Source organism: Orbicella franksi, chromosome 4 (genome assembly GCF_964199315.1).
Source record: "Orbicella franksi chromosome 4, jaOrbFran1.1, whole genome shotgun sequence".
NCBI lineage: Eukaryota > Metazoa > Cnidaria > Anthozoa > Scleractinia > Merulinidae > Orbicella > Orbicella franksi.
Genome location: NC_138148.1, coordinates 33,590,166 through 33,614,400, shown reverse-complemented (window position 1 = coordinate 33,614,400; position 24,235 = coordinate 33,590,166). Strand labels below are relative to the sequence as shown.

Sequence of the window (24,235 nt, the reverse complement as noted above, 5' to 3'; positions counted from 1 at the left end):
CAGCCATTGTTCTGCTCGTTAAACCTTTTGTTTAGTGGCGTTCCCGTCGCCGTTGCCTTCGTGGTTTTCTTAAACTCCTTATCGTCTCTGTGTTAACTTGGCCGCACGGTTTTCTTCCTTCCTACCGGAAAATCGTTACCACCGAAGAAGACAAAACAAAAAAAGAGAGGGAATTATTTTACGCTGAAATATATATTTTTATATATGGGATGATCTAGCAACACTAGATCACACAATAGATCTTATAACTTTGGTTCAAGAAGAGTTGATAGTTATTTTGTTCTTCCTTCAGTGCTAGCAATTTATATTAGTAACCAGTGAGCGAACCGGTTGACAAGGTTCGGCGATAAAAGAGTACACTATTTAAAAGCAATTTATGTATAATAAGAATGGTCGGCTGGAGGCAAGTCCAATAAGCCTACTCTTACTAAATCCCTATAAATGTCAATAGATTTGAGTTTAGGCATGCTTACAAAGCAATTACTTGATATTTTGTTTCTTTGTTTAAGGGCAGAACTAAATGAGATACCTGCAAAACATCTTAATAGCCGATATGAAGTGTCCCTCATTGCGCATGACTCGTTTTCGCCGACGCAGTTGTCTCATCATTGTCCTTGTGCTAATACTGGCTTTTATCAACCTGCTGCTGTGCTCGTGGAAATGGCAAGATAACGAGTTCAAGTTAAATACATTTGAACTAACGTTCCTGAGAAAGGGAATAAGCTTTAATCAAAAGTCCTTCCCGAAAGCTGCCAGGCAGTCAAAAGCTAATCCAGAGGTTTTGGATCATTCGAAGTCTGGACAAAGATGGACCAAACGGAAACGGTCCAAACCAACTCGAAGCTTAAGGACGGTTCATTACAGCCCCGTTTGGGGCCAACTTGAGAATCATGTAAGTCAAGTCTATCAAACGATGTTAAGGAAAGAAGATCGTGGCCCAGTTACCAAAGGATACAAACAATTTATTGCCAGGACTGGAAGGTTGCCAATGCGAAACGGAATTATTAGCAAGGTGAGAAAATTAGTGATGGTAAATTCGGTTTGTAATCGTACGTGTGCTGGATATTAACAAAACTTGAAGCGACAGCGTGCTTCCTCTGTTTTAGCACAGACATAACTTGTGTTCCTTTCGCATCAACTTCAACTTCAACTTAACAAAAGAAAAAAAGATACATATATAACAATTAAAGGTGACAATGGTATATAGTTTGTGCATGGAGGCTAATAGAACCGCGAGGTTATCGAGTTAGCCTCCATCTCGTTTGAGTGAACATAAAAAACATGGGATTAGAAGGACGGATTACTAAAGGAAAGAGCTAGAAGAATCGTTTCATTCGTTGTCTTCCGGCGCCGTATAAAAATTCAATTCATGGAGTGTATCTGATTCATTCTACGCCAGCAAAACATTCTTAAGCTATCGATAAAGAGGTGCACTGAGATTGCCTTTTCTTTACTAGACAAAGGCGGCGACATCACAAGCAGACCAAGATCATGCGCACCAGAGTCTTTTCCAAGACACGGATTTAAAGGACTATATTGAGGTGAGTGATTTAAATGTCTTTGCTATCACCTACTTTGAAAGAATTGTTGAAAGGTATATCTCTGGTGCTTGAGCATAAAGGAGGAAGTCACAGTTTTACAAATCACACGCAAAGAAAGGGTGAATCGCTGGGGACTGAGCAGTGATGTGTAACTCTTGGTAGCAGTTATTGCTTTGCAATCTCATTTACGCGTTTTCTAGCCGCATAATTAAGAAAGCTGTTTCTAATATGCTTAGAGCACTGATCATTCTTTGTAGAGGCGCGGTAGTCTCATGGTTAGTCCGAACCGAGCGGTCGGGATTTGAGCGCTGGTCGAGGACATTGTGTTGTGTTCTTGGGCAAGACACTCAACTCTCACAGTGCCTCTCTCCACCCAGGTGTATAAATGGTACCGGCGAACTTAATGCTGGGGGGTAACCCTGCAATAAACTAACATACCATCCAGGGGGAAGTAGAAATACTCCTGGTTGTTTCGTGCCACAGTAACCGGAGTTACGCGGCAGCATGATGGGCCACCTGGTTCGCATGCAGACTTAATATTTACCTTACATTTATCATAAATTAAAACAAGTGTTGATTTAACAAGCTGTTTCTTCATGTTCTCTTCAGAGACGCGCCAGCTAAGTGGCTTTAGATCAAGTTACGACAAAGAAGCCGGACTCAAGCACCAGCCAATAGACCTAATTGCGAGTAACATTAGACTAAGTGTATTTCACTCAGTACATTAACGTTTGTCCCTTTTCTACACTCAGTTGCAGCATACAAATGCAAAACGAACCGGTAGTAGTGACGCTCCTATTCAAGTATTCTACTCAGAACAGGACGCTGTCAAAGCTTGTGAACTTGCTGGGGAACGTTGTCAAGCAATCTCCAAATTCAAAGGAAAAAAAACATTCGTTTATACATTGGCATCGAACTTGAATCTTTTCACTGAGGCAAACTCAACATTGTACGTGAAAGCTGAATTCAGGGAAAAAGTCAGTAAGTACCGGTATATTTGTCGTGGGAATGAACAAGGCAAGACAATTTTTCATTTCCGCTCTAAAACATACACGTATCTTGCTACTGGTCCAGGATTTCAGGGATTTTATTTTATGCTTTTGGTACTTTCATCTTAGCCTTATAGCCACTTGAAAAAGCGCGGTGGCCTCATGGTTAATGCGCTCGTCTCCGGATTGAGCGGACTGGGTTCGAGCCCTAGCCGGGGACATTGCTTTGTGTTCTTGGGCAATACACTTAACTTTCACAGTGCCTCTCTCCACCCAGGTGTATAAATGGGTACCGGCGAACTTAATGCTGGGGGTAACCTTGCTGTGGATTAGCATCTCAGCCAGGGTGGAGTAGAAATATTGCTAGTCGTTTCATGTTACAGAAACCAGGATAAGCTCCAGCTTGGCTCGTATGCAGACTTAAGCCTTTTCTTGATCTTTTCTTCGTCTAGAATTTATTACCAAAGAAGTATTCTCATGTGCCGTGGTGCCGTCTAAAATGTCGTCGTCCAGTTCGACTGAAGCAGGCTGCCGGCTTCCGGACATCGATCCTTTTGACAAAAATGCCATGCAGTATTTCTTAACCATGGTTCCCATGACCTGTGAAAAAGAAGGAGTGCTCTTTACAAGATACCTCGACGGTTCTCTGGAAGTTGTCACGAATCATGATAGAGGTGAGTTAACTGTGAACTGCTGTAAACTTGTGAACGAAAACAGGGGCATATCAGCCAACGACGGTTTTGTCTCAAATGCTTTAAAACGTTGTTTATCATGAGGTTATCTGGAGTGCTTTTAAAGCTCTGTAGGTTAATGTTAGGCTTCGCTTTACAATCTTTATCTGCTCGGTCATTCTAGGAGAATTTATTCGAATTTATTCGAATTTATTAGGGCTTGTCTTGTCCATTTCCCGAAAACCTTAGGCCTTATTGTCTTACTGAAAATCATAACTGACCTTTTTTTGATACCCAAAAAGACATTTTTTATCCTTCTGAAAACAACAGGCATTAAAATTCTCGTATCACAAAAATTCGAGGTGACAATTCTCGTACGAAAATTGGAGGGGAAGAAAGGCTTTCCGAACAGATAATTTACCGAAACGATCCGTTGGGTCCCACTGCGATAATAGCAAGTGCAATGACTAATTTAGGTTTTTTCTTACTAATGTGGCCAACATTTCTAACTTAAGACAATGTCAAACGGTATCTTAAACTATTAAGCAGTCGCAGAAAACTTGTTGAAACATCAAATCTTATCTCAGGACATTCGAACAACCGGGCGGAAAAGGTGGGAATTGAAGTCTGGCGAGCAGGGAGATCAGGATTATATAAGACACACGCCTCTCATGATAAGCATCACAAAGTGTCCTTTTTTGTGAGAAGGCACCAAAACACACATAATTCTGTCGAATATGAAATAATATGAAAATGACACTTTGTGATGCTTGTCATAAAGAGAAAACATTTCATTAGTGTGTAATCTTGGACATGAGTGTGAATTCTTCAGGCGCCGTTCACATTTGCACAAGTTCACGTCCTTCGCATGTACTGTACTTACCAGTTGCGTCTGCGTTTTAAGTTTCTTGTATCACAGATTTTGCAAAAGAGAATTGTGGAGAAAAAGAAAAGAAGGTTGGCTATAGAATGGCCTAATAATGATAATTATAACACTTTTATTTCACAGGTGCTCCTTTAAAGTCGATTTATTACCAAACCATACATAGACAGGAAGGACTTGACTGGGGGTTTAACTTAGGAAAACCCACGTCCCTCAAATACAAAGGTCCTGTCTTAAAACCCAACCACGACTTCATTCAAATCCGTGCGGAATTTCCCAATGGAATGATTCAAACTGATTTTCATGCACAGGTTATTCCAAAACCTGCCGTTTTGCAGCGAAAAGCTCTCCAAAGAGCTGGTTTGCCATTGAATATCATTATTTTGGGACTAGATCAAACTTCGCGGGCAACCTTCCAGCGGCTGTTGCCTGACTCCTACAAGTTTCTTCGCGATGAGCTACAAGCGTTTATGTTCAAAGGATTTTCTCTTGTTGGCGAAGCGACCACGCCTCAGCTCACAGCGCTTTTGACCGGGAGGACTGTGGAAGAAAATAATAAACTTCACGAAGCGCGGACTGGATTTGCCGGCGCGAGGAACGTGGACGAGTGGCCGTTTATTTTTAAGACGTTAAAGGAGCATGGATACGTTACGCTGTTCAGTGAAGATGCGCCACCAATGGGTAAGAAAATGATTTCTTTCCGTGTCTCATCTCGACACCAGATCTCCCACGGCAAAACCGAGTGAGACCTGGGTACGAGGTTAAACCGTGCCATTATCGTGCTCGGGCACAGACGAATTGAATAGTTTTTGCGTGTGCGCGGCTGGTCGGTTTTCCTTTTAAAAAGTATGGGTTATTCATCAAGTGTGAGGTCAAGATGGCTGGATATTGGCCAAGTTCCTTTTTTGCGTGTTTACTGGGGACCGAGACGGAGTCGAGGTCCATAAACTCGGAAAAAAAAAGAACGAGGCCAATATCCAGCCGTCTTGACCGAACAAGCTTGGTCAATAAAGGATTTATTATATGGCTTTTGGGGAAATTTTCTTGCGGGACACGGTGGGTAGTCCCGAGCGGGCAAGATAGCTCCATCTTGCAAGCTCGGGTAGCCAATCACAACGCTGGATTTGATTCATCTTGCCCGCTCACGAAGCTAGCCATATAATTATGTGACTTATTACCCGGACAAACAACACGACATTGCAATCAATGTGCACCCTTGAAACTGCTGCGCCAGACATGACGTAAGTCAGGTTTAGAAGCGAAATCACTTTCTATTTCAACATCATTGTGCGCAACTCAATCTACATCTTCCATGCATTTGTGTGCAATGGCAAAGTTCAACCTGCAACCTAATTTGTTATGGCTATCTTTTATACTTTGCCTCTTTCAGGTGCTTTCAACTTGAGGCTCGAAGGTTTCCGCGAGCCCCCTTGCGACCATTATGCGCGTCCCTTTTGGTCAGCAGTGCCACACAATTCTGACAGTGGACTTCATGAGAAATGTCTCAATTCACAACCTCAACACACACTTCAGCTGGAATACCTGAAAAGCCTGTTTAGAGCATATCCCAGGACACCGAAGTTTGGCTTTACTTTTCTGAGTAGTTTATGCCATCATGACTCAATTATGCCTCTTGGTGCCGCCGCTAAGGACTTCTTCGAATTTTTTCAATCGATCCGAGACGCCGGGTTTTTAAATGACACCATGTTTGTCGTTATGGGGGACCATGGTGCACGAACCGGGGAGTTTCGATCAACAATTCAGGGGAAACTGGAAGAGCGGTTGCCATTTCTATCCATCGCTCTTCCAGCTAGCTTCTGCGCAAGATATCCACAATTAGTGAAGAATTTCGAGCAGAACACGAAGATCATTATAACCCCGTTAGATTTACACGCAACTTTTATGCACGTGTTAAAGTATCCTGCCGACCCATCGCAAACAGAACTCACTCGAGGCACCAGCCTCTTTTCAACAATTCATCAAAACCGAACATGTCAAGAAGCTAAGATTCCTGAGTATTTCTGTCCTTGTGTCCAGTGGTTGCCTCTCAATACGACGCTCGCGCATGTCCGCATGAGCGCTCTACATGCCGCTGATCACATTAACAAATTACTCGCAGAAGACTCCAGAGTACGCCGTCTTTGTGCAAGACTCACAGTGGATGAAATTTTAAGCGCTTGGCAGGAGGCGCCAAGTGTTAAAGTACAGACGTTTAGGGAAATTAAAAACGGAATGGGCTTAGGTTTCGGAAAGCCGCTTTTTCAGCCATCATCGAGGTCGAGCCCCAGCGAATGCAGTTATCAGGTAAAATTTCGAACAAAGCCAGGCTTCGGGATATTTGAGGCGTCTGTTAAAGTCACTGAGGGACGTTTTTTCGTGAATGAACACATAAGCCGGATAAATATCTACGGATCTCAGCCAGATTGTGTAAAGACCTCACACCCACATCTGAGAAAGTTTTGCTACTGTGTCCGTGACAGCTAATACGTGTCTTGGAGCAACAGAATAGATATCCTTTGAAAAACTCTTTCAATCCTGGGTAGCACCAGATTTCGAATGGTGCAAGTTACACATGTGGAGGTCTGCCAAGGGGCAACACAGCAAAGACGACATTTCACAGAAAATCAGGTTACCTGAACATTCCAGCATCTGTGCCAAAATTAAATCACATCGAGTGCCATATTAGACAATAGACAATTATAATGATATCGTCTTAGTCTGGAACGGTGTATCTGTATGTACTTGTTAAAGGCCTCATAAGCAGGTATTTTTTTACAGCGCAGTTCACAGCGGTAATGTCGTAAGTCGGTTTACAATGTATGTGAAAAAAATTCTGCTGAAGATCTATCGATTTGATTATCTGTTGAAGATCGATCGATTTGAAGACGTTTCCTCTCAGAAATCACGTGATTAACAATTTTCATTTGCTATATTGTAGCGGCTACCGTGAATAAGACCTATTTTAAAAGTCATTTCCTGTAGAACTGTTGCGCCTCGAAAATTCATGAAATTATTAAACTTAGAAAAACGCAGACATTGATATCATTGTCATAAATATTTAATCATCATTTACATAAGTGTCTTTGTGTCACGAGACATTTGATGATTGTGATAATCCATTAGGTCTATTGACAGGTTTCAAAACGAATGCTGGTTTGTGGCGAGACTAGGCCGGGAGAATCGCTTCAGCGATTCCAACACGCGTTTGATTCGAGGCTGTAGTTTTCGCATCAAGTAACCACCCTCTCAGTGGCATAAAGACAGGAGCCTTTGAAATAATTCATTTGATTCAGGTTGATCCCTGCAAACAATCTCAACAGCATGAAAAAACCTGGGATTCTTGTTTTCTTGATATTGTTTGGTGGATGCTTTCCGTTCGTGTTCTCCAGAAGAAAACATCAGCGGACTCGAGACGCAAAGAAATGCCGAGGTCAGGACCGAGTTAGCGAAGATGGAAGCGCGTCGTCGAAAGTTTCTACAGGTCAAACGCCTTACAAGCCACAAGAATCATCTGTTAGTCTTCCTAAAAAGCAGAAAAAAGCAACTTTGTCTTACACGGCAAGAGCCGCTCATTTCTCAAGACCGCAAAATTTGAGCGAAAAGGACAAGTTCTGGCAGCAGGCCTACCGCTATGGAGCACGATAACTCATGCGAGGGAGTCGTTTCTCAAATTGCCAGATGGGGAATAGAACGGATCTAAATATATCTGAATTTGTTAACAAAGTGGAGTAAAATTATGCGATATTTGCACAGTAAACGTGACATGAAGTTAAAGTAGCGAGGCGGGAAGAGTTATATATGACCCGGAAGTATTAATGTAAACATGCTTTTGACAACAAAAGCAAGTAGTGTCACATCTTCGCTTCGCAAGAACTGAACAGAGAACAAAACAAACTAAAGACTATTTTATTGGCGAAACAAAATACTGTTTGTTATATATCTATAAAACAGAATATAAATCGCCATTTTGCTGCTATTTTTTGGGCAGATTTGTCAAAGAAACCGTGCGCGCCACGAAGGACTTCTTTTGAATCATACTTTATTAAATTTCTAACAATTTTTATCAGTTTAAGTAAAGTTGAATTAAAGAAAAATAAAAGTGATACTCACGAGAGAAAATTTAGATATCTCAAGGCTTCCTGATGCGATCATTCAATAAATTGAACTTGTTATTTTAATTTTAATATCAATATTATTTAATTGATAAATTTTCTAACATTTTCTTGTGTACGTGACAAGACACAAGAAACTGGTTGTTGCCTGATCCTTCAAAAACCGAAAGCTTGAAACCTGTCATGTCTTTTATTCAGAATGGATGGGCCAGAAGGAGTGAATTTCTTCGTCCAGCGTAAAACGATAAAAGCAAATATATCTTAATTATCACATTGAATGGCCAAAAAACAAAAAAACGAACAAACTATTTAATTATTTTGGCCGGCGGTTGTTTTTTGGCTTCGAAACAATGAAGGAATAAACACTTCCCGTGTATCTGCCGGTTAGGCTAAGAACAATAGACGAATCCAATATTGACGCCGACAGAAATTTAGGATTATAAGGATATAATCACATCATTTTGATGTTACTTGGAAAATAACAAGAAGGATTTTCGGATGTTCTGCAGTGCTTAAATGGACTAACGTATGGTTTCTTAAAGTTAGTGTTGTAAAACTGATAAGCTGTAGTTATTGTCTGGCTCACAGCCAAAGGAACAAATTGGTCACGCTTGATGTAAGGTACTTGGGGTTAGCAATTTTCTCCGCTGAGCATTTCCATACATTTCATTGTGCTGTATATTGAGTAAGACGGGTTCTTAACTTAAAATACGGGATAGCATACAGTCAAACCTGTATATAACGGTCACCCTTGGGAAATGGCCAGGTGACCGTTATATACAGGGTGACCGCTGTACACAGGTTTCCTTTAAACACCCCTGGAAGTCAATAAATAGCATTTTTATGAGCAAATAATCACTCAATTTACGTTTTAATGACAATAACGAGTAACAGCAACGCAATAAACACGATAAAAAAGGCCAATAAAATGTCCGTGGTGTACTTTGAGGGAGGTGTAGTATACTTTGATTTAAGTCTCCTGTGAGTGGCTGCATCGGAAGCTGATAGAAGAGAAATTTGATGCCGAGCGCTGTCTTGGTCTACAAAACAGTAGCCTAATACAGTGTAAAGCCGCCGCTGTCAGCTTGATAAGTACAGTACAGTGTTATAATCTGGGAACTATGACGAAAGTGAAAACAGTATGGCACGGTTTTGTTGTTACAGTTACACTAGTTAACTATTGTTTGAAAGCGACGGCACTTAAATGTTATCTGCCGCAAGCATGTGTTGGACGTAGGCGATGACATGTATTAGTAGCTGTGTTTAGTACTAATATTTGTATTTTTGTGAGACCCCTGCCTTGGTGGCTGCTATTTAACGAGTTGATGAATAAAGCTTGTCATTATTCGTTTATCGTAATCCAATCTCGTGACCGTTATATACAGGTAAAAGATAATAAAATTGTGGATTCAGGAAGTCTAAAGGGTGACCGAGTCCGTTATATACAGGTGACCGCTATATGCAGGTCAACTTAACAGTAAATATAAGGGACGATTTTTGGGAAGTTGTTCAGTGACCGTTATATACAGGGTGACCGCTATATACAGGGCCGTTATATCCAGGCTTGACTGTATTATTCTTTCAAATCTACAAAGTCCTTCGGCTGGGAGACTAGAAAGTCGTCTATTTTAGCCAACGTTACAAAACATACACCGATTTTAAAACTCATTGGTACTTAAAGCTTTACTCCCTTACTTACACGGCTTAATTCATGAAACAGTATATATCTATTTTTTTTTTAACTTTATGATGTTCGGATGGCGAATCGGAAAAACTAGATTAGCAAACTAGAAATCCACAGAACCACATGATGAGGTTCTCGACTCTGACTATAAATTAAAATGCCGGCAAAAAAAATAACGAACAAGAAGCGATTTTTCTAAACATTTAACTATAAAAAATTGCGATAAAATATTTCTAAGCATATTGAGAAAGTTAAAAATGTTGTTAAAAAAACGACGACGTTTCGACGTTGAGCTAACGTCATTATCAAGTCAAAATGATAGTTGATAAAAAAATGTATAAATAGTCAGTAAAACAATAGTTCAATGGATGTGTTAAAATGTTTAAAATTAAACAAAGAGTTTCGCACGGATGGAGTCAGTTTGCGTGTTCAAGCTTGGATTCCGTTCCTTTATGCAAAGCATCTCATAGACGAGGCAATCAAATTTCCCTTGGCACTTTAATTCGGAGAATTCGAAACTGGCTTTCGTTGAGGAGGCTTATGTCCCCGTGGGCTTCCAAAAGGTGTTTTCCAAAAAAATACCAGCATGATAATCGGGAAACAGCTATGGAGAGTAACGCTGTAATAAAAACTTGCAAGGTGATTTTCGCCCGCTGTTTTCCCTTGTTCACATTTTTTTTGCGGTTTATAAAAAGAAACGGGAAAATTGTTCAAGCAAAAAAGCGATCATCCGGTCCAGACTGAAACAGCTGCACGCGTGACGTCAACAAGATGACATTATTATGGGATGCGGAGCCGTAATTTAATACGAATACAAAACACCAACATCAGTTCAGAGACATGAATCGGCCTGGCAAAAACAACGGCATCTATGCGGCCGAAACGATCCTGAAGCGAAGAGTTCGAGAGGTATGTCGACAAAGCAATATGTGCTGTATTGTTGTCGAGAATCCGGCGTAATTTAGCCATTAATGAGGCTTTGTTTTGCAGGGCAAAGTTGAGTACTTCATCAAATGGAAGGGATATTCACAAAAGTAAGTATTTGGCATCGTGTAGTTCACGTGTATAAATTAACTGTTGAACGTTTCTATCTGTTGTTGTATTTACTGATGGCTCTCCTGCTGAAATCCACTTAGGTACAACACTTGGGAACCTGAGGAAAATGTTCTCGATCCAAGATTATTGCAGGCGTTTCGACAAAGGTTGACCGCGAGGTACAGCACGTTTAAACAAGTTCACTTTCTGTCGTTCTTCGCCGAAGCGTTCATGTGTGTTAAAATTATGTAGGAAATACAAAGGCAACTGTAGATTATCGAAAAGGAAAACTCGGAGTAGCTGAGACTTTCGACCACTTGTTCTGGAAAATAATTTTGCCGTAAATTCGGTTTAGTTTCGAAATAGTTTATCGTTAAGTTGATGTTAATTTGAGCGAAATAAAAACTGAAATCGACGCGAGAATGTCGATTTCAACGCTTTTCACGTCGCTGTACTTGAACGTGGCTATTCAAGTTCTTCTACAACTTGTTGTGGTGCTAATTTTTGCTTTTTTGTCATTAATAGAAAGGGAAAATTTAAAGGGAAAAAGAAGAGAGTTTTGGTCTCTGATGAAACCGTAAGTACGCTAGTAACAAAACATGAGTCGCACTTCCTGTTGTAATAGGAAAATTGCGATTTATGAGTGTGTCTAACTTAGAATTTTTTAAAAACCGATAATCGTGGCAAAACCAGGCTTAAATTCTAATCATTTTCATCATTCTATGTAGATATTTTTTAACACCGTTCAAACGGGAGCAAGTTCGTAAATGTTATTTTGCACAACTTGCCGGCCAGATGTCGGTTTCAAAACGTGGAACATTTTAATCGTCAGTTTCATTTTAATTTTCATGGTCGTCTTTTATATTTTTTGAATTGAAATTATTCTCCGGGCAAAGCTGTTCTTTTTCTAAAAATTGTAAACAAAGGTATTATTGATTTTCGTATCAGTGCTATGTTTTTGAGATTAGGCGTCTTGGAATTTGCAACTCACCCAGCTTCAATCCAATATCACAGTTTTCGATTGCGCTGTGTTAATTTTAAAACGTGACAAAATTCAGAATTAACATCTTCGCAATTACAAAGTCAAAACTGTTGCTATTCATGGCAAAAATCTGTTTTCAAATCATTTATTCTGTTATATTATGACTCCAATGTTCAAAACAATACTACCTTTACTTGTTGATGTCCTTTTACCAAATGTGAATGCATAACATTTTTTAATCACTGATATTTGTTCTGCCGGGTGTTTTAGAGCTGAATTTCGCGCACGTTTGGTTTTTCCTCGGATTTTACGATATCTACCGTCTATGTTTTGTTTGTTGCTCCTAAAGGAAACAGATTTTGTCCCAAACATGCAAATGACCTACACACGATTTTTCTTGTGTTTTTGTAGGCAGCCAAGGATGTGGAACCGTCTGTAAACATTGAAGGTGTCAATGATAATGCTAGGGATTGTGAAATCGCTGAGCCATCGCAGGAAGTTCTTCCCGATCCACCAGTGAAAAGAAAACGTCGGAAAAAACGAAAGATACCGAAGATGGACGGAGGCAGTGGCGAGGTTCCTTTGCCGGAACCTTTAGCCTCGGAGGAGTTAGATCCCCTCGCCGTAAACGATGCAGGAGAAGCCGAAAAGTTAGATGTGGAAATTTGTGCCACCAACGTCGAAGAGAAAGCTCTACAGAACGCGGTACCCGGCGAGGGCAGTTTTTCTGGTTCGGTTTTGAAAGCCGAAGAAGTCTGCTCGAAGGAAATTGCGGTGCCTTCGACCTCTTTAGTGGACGAAGTCATGAGCGGTCCTTCGAGTAGCAGTAGTAATACAAAGACAGACATACTCGACACAACTGTGGTAGCTGAAAAAGCTGCAGTCAACGACAAAGATAAACCAGTGAACACAAGCGCTGATGCGGTTCCGATGGCTTCAACAAACCCGCTACCCCCTACGCGGAATGAAACCCCTCTCCCTGCCTCCTCGGAAGTCAAAAACACCCCGGTGATCCCACGGTATTCGCGATTTGAATTCCTAGCCAACAGTATGATAATCACAGACGTTACCACGGAAAGAGGGACAGTTACAGTGAATGAACACATAAGCCGGATAAATATCTACGGATCTCAGCCAGATTGTATAAAGACCTCACACCCACATCTGAGAAAGTTTTGCTACTGTGTCCGTGACAGCTAATATGTGTCTTGGAGCAACAGCATAGATATCCTTTGAAAAACTCTTTCAATCCTGGATAGCACCAGATTTCGAATGGTGCAAGTTACGCATGTGGAGGTCTGCCAAGGGGCAACACAGCAAAGACGACATTTCACAGAAAATCAGGTTACCTGAACATTCCAGCATCTGTGCCAAAATTAAATCACATCGAGTGTCATATTAGACAATAGACAATTATAATGATATCGTCTTAGTCTGGAACGGTGTATCTGTATGTACTTGTTAAAGGCCTCATAAGCAGGTATTTTTTTACCGCGCAGTTCACAGCGGTAATGTCGTAAGTCGGTTTACAATGTATGTGAAAAAAATTCTGCTGAAGATCTATCGATTTGAAGACGTTTCCTCTCAGAAATCACGTGATTAACAATTTTCATTTGCTATATTGTAGCGGCTACCGTGAATAAGACCTATTTTAAAAGTCATTTCCTGTAGAACTGTTGCGCCTCGAAAATTCATGAAATTATTAAACTTAGAAAAACGCAGACAGTGATATCATTTTCATAAATATTAAATCATCATTTACATAAGTGTCTTTGTGTCACGAGACATTTGATGATTGTAATAATCCCTTAGTTCTATTGACAGGTTTCAAAACAAATGCTGGTTTGTGGCGAGAATCGCTTCAGCGATTCCAACACGCGTTTGATTCGAGGCTGTAGTCTTCACATCAAGTAACCACCCTCTGGCATAAAGATAGGAGCCGTTGGAAATAATTCATTTGATCTCTACAAACAGTCTCACTCAGCAGCAACATGACAAAACCTGGGATACTTGTTTTCTTGATATTGTTTGGTGGATGTTTTCCGTTCATGTTCTCCAGAAGAAAACATCAACGGACTCGAGACACAAAGAAACGCCGAGGTCAGCACCGACGTAGTGAAGATGGAAGCGCGTCGTTGAAAGTTTCTACAGGTCAAACGCCTTACAAGCCACAAGAATCATCTGTTAGTCTTCCTAAAAAGCAGAAAAAAACAACTTTGTCTTACACGGCAAGAGCCGCTCATTTCTCAGGACCGCAACATTTGAGCGAAAAGGACAAGTTCTGGCAGCAGGCCTACCGCTATGGAGTACGATAACTCATGCGAGGGAGTCGTTTCTCAAATTGCCAGATGCGGTATAGAACGGATCTAAATATATCTGAATTTACGAAAAAAGTGGAGTACAAATATGCGATATTTGCACAGTAAACGTGACATGAAGTTAAAGTAGCGAGGCGGGAAGAGTTATAGTTTACCCGGAAGTATTAAAGTAAAAATGTTTTTGACAACAAAAGCAAGTAGTGCCACATCTTCGCTTCGCAAGAACTGAACAGAGAACAAAACAAACTAAAGACTATTTTATTGGCGAAACAAAATACTGTTTGTTATATATCTATAAAATAGAATATAAATCGCCGTTTTGCTGCAATTTTTTTTGGGCAGATTTGTCAAAGAAACCGTGCGCGCTACGAAGGACTTCTTTAGATTCATGCTTTATTAAATTTCTAACAATTTTTATCAGTTTAAGTAAAGTTGAATTAAAGTAAAATAAAAGTGATACTCACGAGAGAAAATTTAGATATCTGAAGGCTTCCTGATGCGATCATTCAATAAATTGAACTTGTTATTTTAATTTTAATATCAATATTATTTAATTGATACTGAATTTTCTAACATTTTCTTGTGTCCGTGACAAGACACAAGAAACTGGTTGTTGCCTGATCCTTCAAAAAGCGGAAGCTTGAAACCTGTCATGTCTTTTATTCAGAATGGATGGGCCAGATGGAGTGAGTTTCTTCATCCAGCGTAAAACGATAAAAGCAAATATACCTTAATTATCACATTGAATGGCCAAAAAACGAAAACGAATAAATTATTTAGTTATTTTGGCCGGCGGTTGTTTTTTGGCTTCGAAACAATGAAAGAATAAACACTTCCCGTGTATCTGCCGGTTAGGCTAAGAACAATAGACGAATCCAATATTGACGCTGACAGATTTTAGGATTATAAGGATATAATCACATCATTTTGATGTTACTTGGAAAATAACAAGAAGGGTCTTCGGATATTCTGCAGTGCTTAAATGGACTAACGTATGGCTTCTTGAAGTTAGTGTTGTAAAACTAATAAGCTGTAGTTATTGTCTGGCTCACAGCCAAAAGCACAGTTTGGTCACGCTTGATGTACGGTACTTGGGGTCAGCAATTTTCTCCGCCGAGCATTTTCATGCATTTCATTGCGCTGTATATTGAGTGAGACGGGCTCTTAACTTAAAATACGGGATAGCATACAGTCAAACCTGTATATAACGGCCACCCTTGGGAAATGGCCAGGTGACCGTTGTGTACAGGGTAACCGCTGTACACAGGTTTCCTTTAAACACCCCTGGAAGTCAATAAATAGCATTTTTATGAGCAAATAATCACTCAATTTACGTTTTAATGACAATAACGAGTAACAGCAACGCAATAAACACGATAAAAAAGGCCAATAAAATGTCCGTGGTGTACTTTGAGGGAGGTGTAGTATACTTTGATTTAAGTCTCCTGTGAGTGGCTGCATCGGAAGCTGGTAGAAGAGAAATTTGATGCCGAGCGCTGTCTTGGTCTACAAAACAGTAGCCTAATACAGTGTAAAGCCGCCGCTGTCAGCTTGATAAGTACAGTACAGTGTTATAATCTGGGAACTATGACGAAAGTGAAAACAGTGTGGCACGGTTTTGTTGTTACAGTTACACTAGTTAACTATTGTTTGAAAGCGACGGCACTTAAATGTTATCTGCCGCAAGCATGTGTTGGACGTAGGCGATGACATGTATTAGTAGTTGTGTTTAGTACTAATATTTGTATTTTTGTGAAACCCCTGCCTTAGTGGCTGCTATTTAACGAGCTGATGAATAAAGCTTGTCATTATTCGTTAATCGTAACCCAATTTCGTGACCGTTATATACAGGTAAAAGATAATAAAATTGTGGATTTAGGAAGTCTAAAGGGTGACCGAGTCCGTTATATACAGGTGACCGCTATTATGCAGGTCAACTTAACAGTAAATATAAGGGACGATTTTTGGGAAGTTGTTCAGTGACCGTTATACACAGGGTGACCGCTATACACAGGGCCGTTATATACAGGTTTGACTGTATTATTCTTTCAAACCTACAAAGTCCCTCGGGAGACTAGGAAGTCGTCTATTTTAGCCAACGTTACAAAACATACACCGATTTTAAAACTCATTGGTACTTAAAGCTTTACTCCCTTATTTACACGGCTTAATTCATGAAACAGTATATATCTATTTTTTTTAACTTTATGATGTTCGGATGGCGAATCGGAAAAACTAGATTAGCAAACTAGAAATCCACAGAACCACATGATGAGGTTCTCGACTCTGACTATAAATTAAAATGCCGGCAAAAAAAATAACGAACAAGAAGCGATTTTTCTAAACATTTAACTATAAAAAATTGCGATAAAATATTTCTAAGCACATTGAGAAAGTTAAAAATTTTGTTAAAAAACGAAGACGTTTCGACGTTGAGCTAACGTCATTATCAAGTCAAAATGATAGTTGATAAAAAATGTATAAATAGTCGGTAAAACAATAGTTCAATGGATGTGTTAAAATGTTTAAAATTAAACAAAGAGTTTCGCACGGATGGAGTCAGTTTGCGTGTTCAAGCTTGGATTCCGTTCCTTTATGCAAAGCATCTCATAGACGAGGCAATCAAATTTCCCTTGGCACTTTCGGAGAATTCGAAACTGGCTTTCGTTGAGGAGGCTTATGTCCCCGTGGGCTTCCAAAAGGTGTTTTCCAAAAAAAAATAACATCATGTTAATCGGGAAACAGCTATGGAGAGTAACGCTGTAATAAAAACTTGCAAGGTGATTTTCGCCCGCTGTTTTCCCTTGTTCACATTTTTTTTGCGGTTCATAAAAAGAAACGGGAAAATTGTTCAAGCAAAAAAGCGATCATCCGGTCCAGACTCAAACAGCTGCGCACGTGACGTCAACAAGATGACATTATTATGGGATGCGGAGCCGTAATTTAATACGAATACAAAACACCAACATCAGTTCAGAGACATGAATCGGCCTGGCAAAAACAACGGCATCTATGCGGCCGAAACGATCCTGAAGCGAAGAGTTCGAGAGGTATGTCGACAAAGCAATATGTGCTGTATTGTTGTCGAGAATCCGGCGTAATTTAGCCATTAATGAGGCTTTGTTTTGCAGGGCAAAGTTGAGTACTTCATCAAATGGAAGGGATATTCACAAAAGTAAGTATTTGGCATCGTGTAGTTCACGTGTATAAATTAACTGTTGAACGTTTCTATCTGTTGTTGTATTTACTGATGGCTCTCTTGCTGAAATCCACTTAGGTACAACACTTGGGAACCTGAGGAAAATGTTCTCGATCCAAGATTATTGCGGGCGTTTCGACAAAGGTTGACCGCGAGGTACAGCACGTTTAAACAAGTTCACTTTCTGTCGTTCTTCGCCGAAGCGTTCATGTGTGTTAAAATTATGTAGGGAATACAAAGGCAACTGTAGATTATCGAAAAGGAAAACTCGGAGTAGCTGAGACTTTCGACCACTTGTTCTGGAAAATAATTTTGCCGTAAATTCGGTTTAGTTTCGAAATAGTTTATCGTTAAGTTGATGTTAATTTGAGCGAAATAAAAACTGAAATCGACGCGAGAATGTCGATTTCAACGCTTTTCACGTCGCTGTACTTGAACGTGGCTATTCAAGTTCTTCTACAACTTGTTGTGGTGCTAATTTTTGCTTTTTTGTCATTAATAGAAAGGGAAAATTTAAAGGGAAAAAGAAGAGAGTTTTGGTCTCTGATGAAACCGTAAGTACGCTAGTAGCAAAACATGAGTCGCACTTCCTGTTGTAATAGGAAAATTGCGATTTATGAGTGTGTCTAACTTAGAATTTTTTAAAAACCGATAATCGTGGCAAAACCAGGCTTAAATTCTAATCATTTTTATCATTCTATGTAGATATTTTTTAACACCGTTCAAACGGGAGCAAGTTCGTAAATGTTATTTTGCACAACTTGCCGGCCAGATGTCGGTTTCAAAACGTGGAACATTTTAATTTTTCAGTTTCATTTTAATTTTCATGGTCGTCTTTTATATTTTTTGAATTGAAATTATTCTCCGGGCAAAGCTGTTCTTTTTCTAAAAATTGTAAACAAAAGTATTATTGATTTTCGTATCAGTGCTATGTTTTTGAGATTAAGCGTCTTGGAATTTGCAACTCACGCGGCTTCAATCCAATATCACAGTTTTCGATTGCGCTGTGTTAATTTTAAAACGTGACAAAATTCAGAATTAACATCTTCGCAATTACAAAGTCAAAACTATTGCTATTCATGGCAAAAATCTGTTTTTAAATCATTTATTCTGTTATATTATGACTCCAATGTTCAAAACAATACTACCTTTACTTTTTGATGTCCTTTTACCAAATGTAAATGCATTTTTTAATCACTGATATTTGTTCTGCCGGCTGTTTTAGAGCTGAAATTCGCGCACGTTTGGTTGTTCCTCGGATTTTACGATATTTACCGTATATGTTTTGTTTGTTGCTCCTAAAGGAAACAGATTTTGTCCCAAACATGCAAATGACCTACACACGATTTTTCTTGTGTTTTTGTAGGCAGCCAAGGATGTGGAACCGTCTGTAAACATTGAAGACGTCAATGATAATGCTAGGGATTGTGAAATCGCTGAGCCATCGCAGGAAGTTCTTCCCGATCCACCAGTGAAAAGAAAACGTCGGAAAAAACGAAAGATACCGAAGATGGACGGAGGCAGTGGCGAGGTTCCTTTGCCGGAACCTTTAGCCTCGGAGGAGTTAAATCCCCTCGCCGTAAACGATGCAGGAGAAGCCGAAAAGTTAGATGTGGAAATTTGTGCCACCAACGTCGAAGAGAAAGCTCTACAGAACGCGGTACCCGGCGAGGGCAGTTTTTCTGGTTCGGTTTTGAAAGCCGAAGAAGTCTGCTCGAAGGAAATTGCGGTGCCTTCGACCTCTTTAGTGGACGAAGTCATGAGCGGTCCTTCGAGTAGCAGTAGTAATACAAAGACAGACATACTCGACACAACTGTGGTAGCTGAAAAAGCTGCAGTCAACGACAAAGATAAACCAGTGAACACAAGCGCTGATGCAGTTCCGACGGCTTCAACAAACCCGCTACCCAGTACCCGGAATGAAACCCCTCTCCCTGCCCCCTGGGAAGTCAAAAACGCCCCGGTGATCCCACGGTATTCGCGATTTGAATTCCTAGCCAACAGTATGATAATCACAGACGTTACCACGGAAAGAGGGACAGTTACAGTGAAGGAATGTTCTGCTTACGAAGGCTTTTATGGCCCTGAACCAGATAGGCCCGGATAATATGGACAGAAGGAAATCAGATGAGAAAAATAGGGACCAGAATTAACTAGTAAACTGAAAAAGTACAAAAGAGGTTTAAAATAAACTATTTACGTTATTTATGCGTTCAGCAGTGACGCTTTATTTACACTGAACGATAAAGTTGACTCGTTACGATAGTTAGAGAAAGAAAAAAATGAACAGGAAAAGTTCATGGTTAGGGTAACTAATTGTTAATTTAACGAAGGATTGCGTAAGAGGAAAAAAAGAAAGAAAGAGCTGATTTGTAACTTGTGCTTATTAAACAATCCTTTTAACATCCGCAGATGTGTTTTACGTTGAGTGGCAAGTTCATTCAAACGTCTAGCTCCTTGGCTTACGCAAGTTATTTATACCGCCCCTTTTACACCTGCGGACAGCTGAGAATGTTTCTCGCAACTTGTAAGAAGGAACAGTTGAAACACCACTTTTTACACGACTAAGTTAGTTCTAAGGGCCAACAACTACAAGCGACCAACCAGATTATAATGGCTCATATACCATGATGGCTATGTTAATTATCCAATGACCCAGTTTTTTATTATAAGCATTATAATTCATCAAATATTGTCGCTCGCGCGCGATTCGCCTAAACGCATCACGGCACTGAATGTTCCTCAGGTAAAACTGGAGAAGATTCAAGTGTTAGTATACAGCACACAAGTGAATAGTGCTTTTCGCGCGCTCTGATTGGTTAACTCCGAGGTGATTAGCAAGTACTATTCACCTCCGAGGAGCCGGCACGAGAGATTATTTTAAAATTTCCAACCGCTTGTCACACATAAAATAAGGGTTTGGTCCGCCGATTATTCAGCTTGTGTGGTATATACTAAAACAATTATTCACCCCAGTGTTAGTCAAAGTGATGGATATTTTCCTCCACTTCGGTGAATAATTGTTAATTATTATCCAACTGCAGCCGAATACCGTCCAAATAACACTACAAATATACAGCGAGTTTTTTTTACAGTTATTTGTGCAGTAGAAAAGCTGTTTGCCGTACAGGTTGGTGCGCGCACGCAAAACTGTCACACTCTCCCTCTTTCATTGATAAATTTATTGACTAAAGCAGTTGAATAATAAATCTTTCTTATTAGCACAACTTGTAAAAATATACAGCGATGCTACCCACCAAAACATTAATAAGATATATTATTTCCCAATTTTTAAAACCCGCTTGTTGCGAAAAATATTTGAAGGGTAATAAACACAATAGCCTCAATATGGCGCGAAAATATGCTCCTCAAAGCTCACAGTTTTCCTCGATCGAGGAAAACAGTGAGCTTTGAGGAACAGATAATGTCCAAGGACAAATGTTCGAGCATATTTCCTCGCCAAATAAAGGCTAATGTTTATGTATATGTAGGGTTTCGAGTGTTTAGCCCTTCGTACGTCAGAAAAAAGTTTCTAAAATTAATTGCAACTTTGCCACAGTTAGAGCCGTTTTATTTCTTTGTAGGATGACGCAAACAGCACAGGCATTGTACGATACTTTTTGCTGACGCAAGTACAAGCCGCATTATTCGCGAACTTTCAGAATTAAACCGTGTTCTCACCTATTTTTTATTATTATTATTATGCCCTATTTTAGTGTTTGTTGTTCAAACAACGCACGCTTGTATTGTTGAAAAAAGTAACTTCAGGAATTTTTGGTGGCTAAATGACCTTTGCTCCAATGTACTGCGCTATATATCTGAAGAGATACAGATAATACACGCCAAAGCAAAATTTGCAGATTGTAGTTTGCTTTCACGGTTTTTGATCAACTTGTTGCAAATCTGAACCAGCTTAGACCATGTCAATTCATATTCGTACATTTTTGTCCACTGAATACATTATCTTAATTGTATTGATGTTAAATTTTAGATTTTGAAATTGCTTCATGACATTCAAATGTAGTAAGGTCCAGTAAGACTGTTTGGTTTATTTTTAACAAAAACGAAAACAACTTCCACGTGAAAACGATACACGAGCAATTTTTATTTGGTTGAGTCACTCTTTCGTGATAGAAAGATGTTATCGAATGAGCAGCTGTACGAAATATTTTGAGAGTCATTGTTAAACATATATATGATATATTCATAACAAAATTAAATCGTGAAAAGGTTTACTTTCCTTCAATTAAGTTGTTTGAAAATCGAGTTGTTTACAATGCGGCCCACGACCAACATATTAAACAGCTGACTGCAACACAACTTTCTTTACTCTTAAACAAGATCGAGCGAATAGTTAACAATTAACATGACAGAAGCCGTGATGATACGGGTCACATCCTTTGTTTGTCTGAGTTTAGTTTTGTTCAACTTGTATCTGCGGAGATTTTGCTGTCTTTGCGCAACCATTCATGAAGAAGCAAAGAAATCCTTTAAACTTCGGACCAATTATTATGGAAATGAAGACGTCGCTTTATTTGATTTAAATCCTTTGTGATGGCAAGTGGAGCCCAAACGTTAATTGTTCTTCCAGTCATATGTGGAAAAAAGGGATTAAAGCAAACAATTTTGTGCGCACTGATTGTTTAAGTACACTGTTTGCCCGCCGTTTACATTACATAAAAGTACGCGCTCGCACTTCTGGCTATAAAATCACAGCCGCGACTCATACGGATACTTAAATGAAAAAAAATTAAGCTATTTTAAATGGAGATGCAAGGTTTTGACTTCAAGGCTACTTCAAGATAATGAGCTTTGCTTTTTTCAGAGGGGAAGACATATTTCCCAGAGGTCAGCTCAAGGTGCCACCGTATCTACGCAATTATGCAAAAGCAACAGCTCGGCGTAACGAAGACGAATACAGCACAGAGTACCAACAGTTGAGTTCTGGATTGGATGGCACGATTCTGGGAAGATCTCTAGGAAAATCGGATAGTCTTCCTTCTGTTAGCAAGCCAGGGAAAAGTAATCCTTCTCTGGAGTCAGGAAACACAAAAGTAAAGCAATTAGCAGCACCAGAAAAAGTTGACAAGTCAGTCGGGGTTGAAAAGACAGACATGAATAGAAACCAGCTTAATGAATTACAACGCTCGATACAAACCCGATTAACAGGTCCAGCACTCGAGAGTTTTGATGTATATCCATTAGCTGGCATGCGGTGCACGGGACAACGCATGAGTCTAGCGGAATCCCAACAGAATCTGCCTAAACGAGGAAGCTTACCCTCGAGTGGAGACGAAGCCGTAAAAGACAGTTTGAGCTGCGGGCAAGTCGTTAGCAACGGAGCAACCTCTACAACTTCACACTCTGTCTCTCTTAACAAGCTATATTCTTGCCTAAAGAAAATGAAAGGTAGAAGAAACGAAGCTGGGCAATACGATGATTTAGCAACGTTTGCCATGAATGGCCGTGAACCTGGTTTCAGAAGGGGTTATTTCCAGAGAGCTTTTGCCTCAAACAATACGAGCCCCGCTCAAACACGCGGTGAACGCGAAGAGGTATTTTTGCTCCTTGGCGGCAAATCGAAACCGGTGCGCTTTCAAATCAATCCAGAAGGTCTGAACTTGTTGGAAAAAGAATGGCGCGTTGAACTGAAGTCCAGAGATTCGATATTTTGTCATTCGGACGAGGAAGGTTTGCAACTTTTACAAAAGTTTCGAGCACGTTTTCGAAGCAACCAAAGAACAAATTTCCTGGATAGGAAAACACCACTCTTGCCCGTACCATGGGCACGCCACGTTGTCCATAAAGGACGTAGTTTGAGTCCACAGGAAAAAGAACAATTGGAAGAGGACGAAAGTGGGCGAAAACTTTCGATTCACGTCTATCTGCCTAATGCTGGATGGGACGAACAAAGAAATTCAACACCTTCGACACCAACGTTTTCACCGAGCAGATGACAGACTATATAAGACGAATACAACAAACCAAATTATTGGAGATACTGTAATCTGCATGGTCGCTAAAGTTGCAGTTTAGTTTGTATTTCTTATGTCGATGAATTTGATTGAAGTGCCTGTTTTTGCTGGCTAAATATATTTTCATTGGTTTGCAATTGTTTTGACGTTGTTTGAGTCAAAGGTAACATGCTAATTTGGTAAATAAATTCAGTTTGCGCCAAAAATGCTAAAACAACAAAAGGCCAATTTCCAAGGCTTTTGTCGGAACTTATGATCTATCTTTGGTGCAAATTGATTGTAAATTAAATCAAAATAAATGAAATTAGGCAGTTGTTGAAATGCTTCCGAGTCAAATTATTAAAATTCAATTTTACAGGCTTAACAATGTGTGTGTTTTTATTTTTGAAATTATGAAAGACATTTCAGAACAACAAGATAACATAAACATGTTCTGGCAAGATTTATACTACAGGGAGTATTTGATAAATAGCGGTCGTTACAAAACGGGAGCTTGCCGACATATAACTCCGCCGGCTTGAAAAGTGGTTCGCGTGTATCGCGCGCGCATGATTGTGAAAGGAGAGGAAAAAACCCAATTTCTGACGCTTGCGGGCGGTTGTTTTTAAAATTCTCTCGCGATGAGCAGGGATTAATTTTCTTTTAGATGGAGCGGATCAAATATAGTTAAACTTCTACGAAAGTGAAGAGGTGAAAAACCGAAAAACATGAAAAATGTAGAATTTTTATCGACTTTCTGTTCCATTCTTTCACTCTTCCATATATAAAGCGGTGTTCTTTTTGCAATGACCGGATCAACTGCACAAACACAACAAAACAGGGAAACATAAAAGACCTGACAATAAT

General features: G+C 39.8%; 4 protein-coding genes across 4 annotated transcripts; all 4 read left to right on the top strand.

The window, feature by feature from the left end:
- The first annotated feature begins 402 nt into the window (after positions 1-402).
- On the top strand, positions 403-2,659 carry LOC145485727 (uncharacterized). The gene is made up of 3 exons (XM_081464346.1): positions 403-1,012; positions 1,458-1,541; positions 2,294-2,659. The coding sequence occupies exons 1-3, from the start codon at positions 521-523 to the stop codon at positions 2,657-2,659; spliced, it is 942 nt and encodes a 313-aa protein (XP_081320472.1). The 5' UTR covers positions 403-520.
- On the top strand, positions 2,507-6,586 carry LOC145484157 (uncharacterized). Its single transcript, XM_081462784.1, has 3 exons — positions 2,507-3,204; positions 4,211-4,765; positions 5,475-6,586. The coding sequence occupies exons 1-3, from the start codon at positions 3,030-3,032 to the stop codon at positions 6,566-6,568; spliced, it is 1,824 nt and encodes a 607-aa protein (XP_081318910.1). The 5' UTR covers positions 2,507-3,029; the 3' UTR covers positions 6,569-6,586.
- Positions 6,587-10,632: 4,046 nt separating this feature from the next.
- LOC145485726 (uncharacterized) lies at positions 10,633-19,817 on the top strand. Its single transcript, XM_081464345.1, has 12 exons — positions 10,633-10,789; positions 10,871-10,914; positions 11,017-11,094; positions 11,441-11,492; positions 12,309-13,094; positions 13,722-13,807; positions 13,957-14,203; positions 17,161-17,265; positions 17,347-17,390; positions 17,493-17,570; positions 17,917-17,968; positions 18,781-19,817. Exons 1-12 carry the CDS (start codon positions 10,721-10,723, stop codon positions 19,519-19,521), a joined length of 2,382 nt encoding a protein of 793 aa, XP_081320471.1. The 5' UTR covers positions 10,633-10,720; the 3' UTR covers positions 19,522-19,817.
- A 1,761-nt stretch (positions 19,818-21,578) lies between these two features.
- Positions 21,579-24,212, top strand: LOC145484154 (uncharacterized). Its single transcript, XM_081462779.1, has one exon. It carries the CDS (start codon positions 22,220-22,222, stop codon positions 23,369-23,371), a length of 1,152 nt encoding a protein of 383 aa, XP_081318905.1. The 5' UTR covers positions 21,579-22,219; the 3' UTR covers positions 23,372-24,212.
- The last annotated feature ends 23 nt before the right edge of the window (positions 24,213-24,235 follow it).

What these genes read in the sequence shown, in the direction of transcription:
- LOC145484157 (XM_081462784.1), top strand. Translation starts at nt 3,030, where the DNA reads ATGTCGTCGTCCAGTTCGACTGAAGCAGGCTGCCGGCTTCCGGACATC. An exon ending in TGTCACGAATCATGATAGAG is followed by an intron (nt 3,205 to 4,210) that starts GTGAGTTAACTG and finishes TTTATTTCACAG; the next exon opens with GTGCTCCTTTAAAGTCGATT. An exon ending in TGAAGATGCGCCACCAATGG is followed by an intron (nt 4,766 to 5,474) that starts GTAAGAAAATGA and finishes TGCCTCTTTCAG; the next exon opens with GTGCTTTCAACTTGAGGCTC.
- LOC145485726 (XM_081464345.1), top strand. Translation starts at nt 10,721, where the DNA reads ATGAATCGGCCTGGCAAAAACAACGGCATCTATGCGGCCGAAACGATC. An exon ending in TGGAAGGGATATTCACAAAA is followed by an intron (nt 10,915 to 11,016) that starts GTAAGTATTTGG and finishes AAATCCACTTAG; the next exon opens with GTACAACACTTGGGAACCTG. An exon ending in TGAAGCGAAGAGTTCGAGAG is followed by an intron (nt 17,266 to 17,346) that starts GTATGTCGACAA and finishes TTTGTTTTGCAG; the next exon opens with GGCAAAGTTGAGTACTTCAT.
- LOC145484154 (XM_081462779.1), top strand. Translation starts at nt 22,220, where the DNA reads ATGAGCTTTGCTTTTTTCAGAGGGGAAGACATATTTCCCAGAGGTCAG.
- LOC145485727 (XM_081464346.1), top strand. Translation starts at nt 521, where the DNA reads ATGAGATACCTGCAAAACATCTTAATAGCCGATATGAAGTGTCCCTCA. An exon ending in GAAACGGAATTATTAGCAAG is followed by an intron (nt 1,013 to 1,457) that starts GTGAGAAAATTA and finishes TTTCTTTACTAG; the next exon opens with ACAAAGGCGGCGACATCACA. An exon ending in ATTTAAAGGACTATATTGAG is followed by an intron (nt 1,542 to 2,293) that starts GTGAGTGATTTA and finishes TTCTACACTCAG; the next exon opens with TTGCAGCATACAAATGCAAA.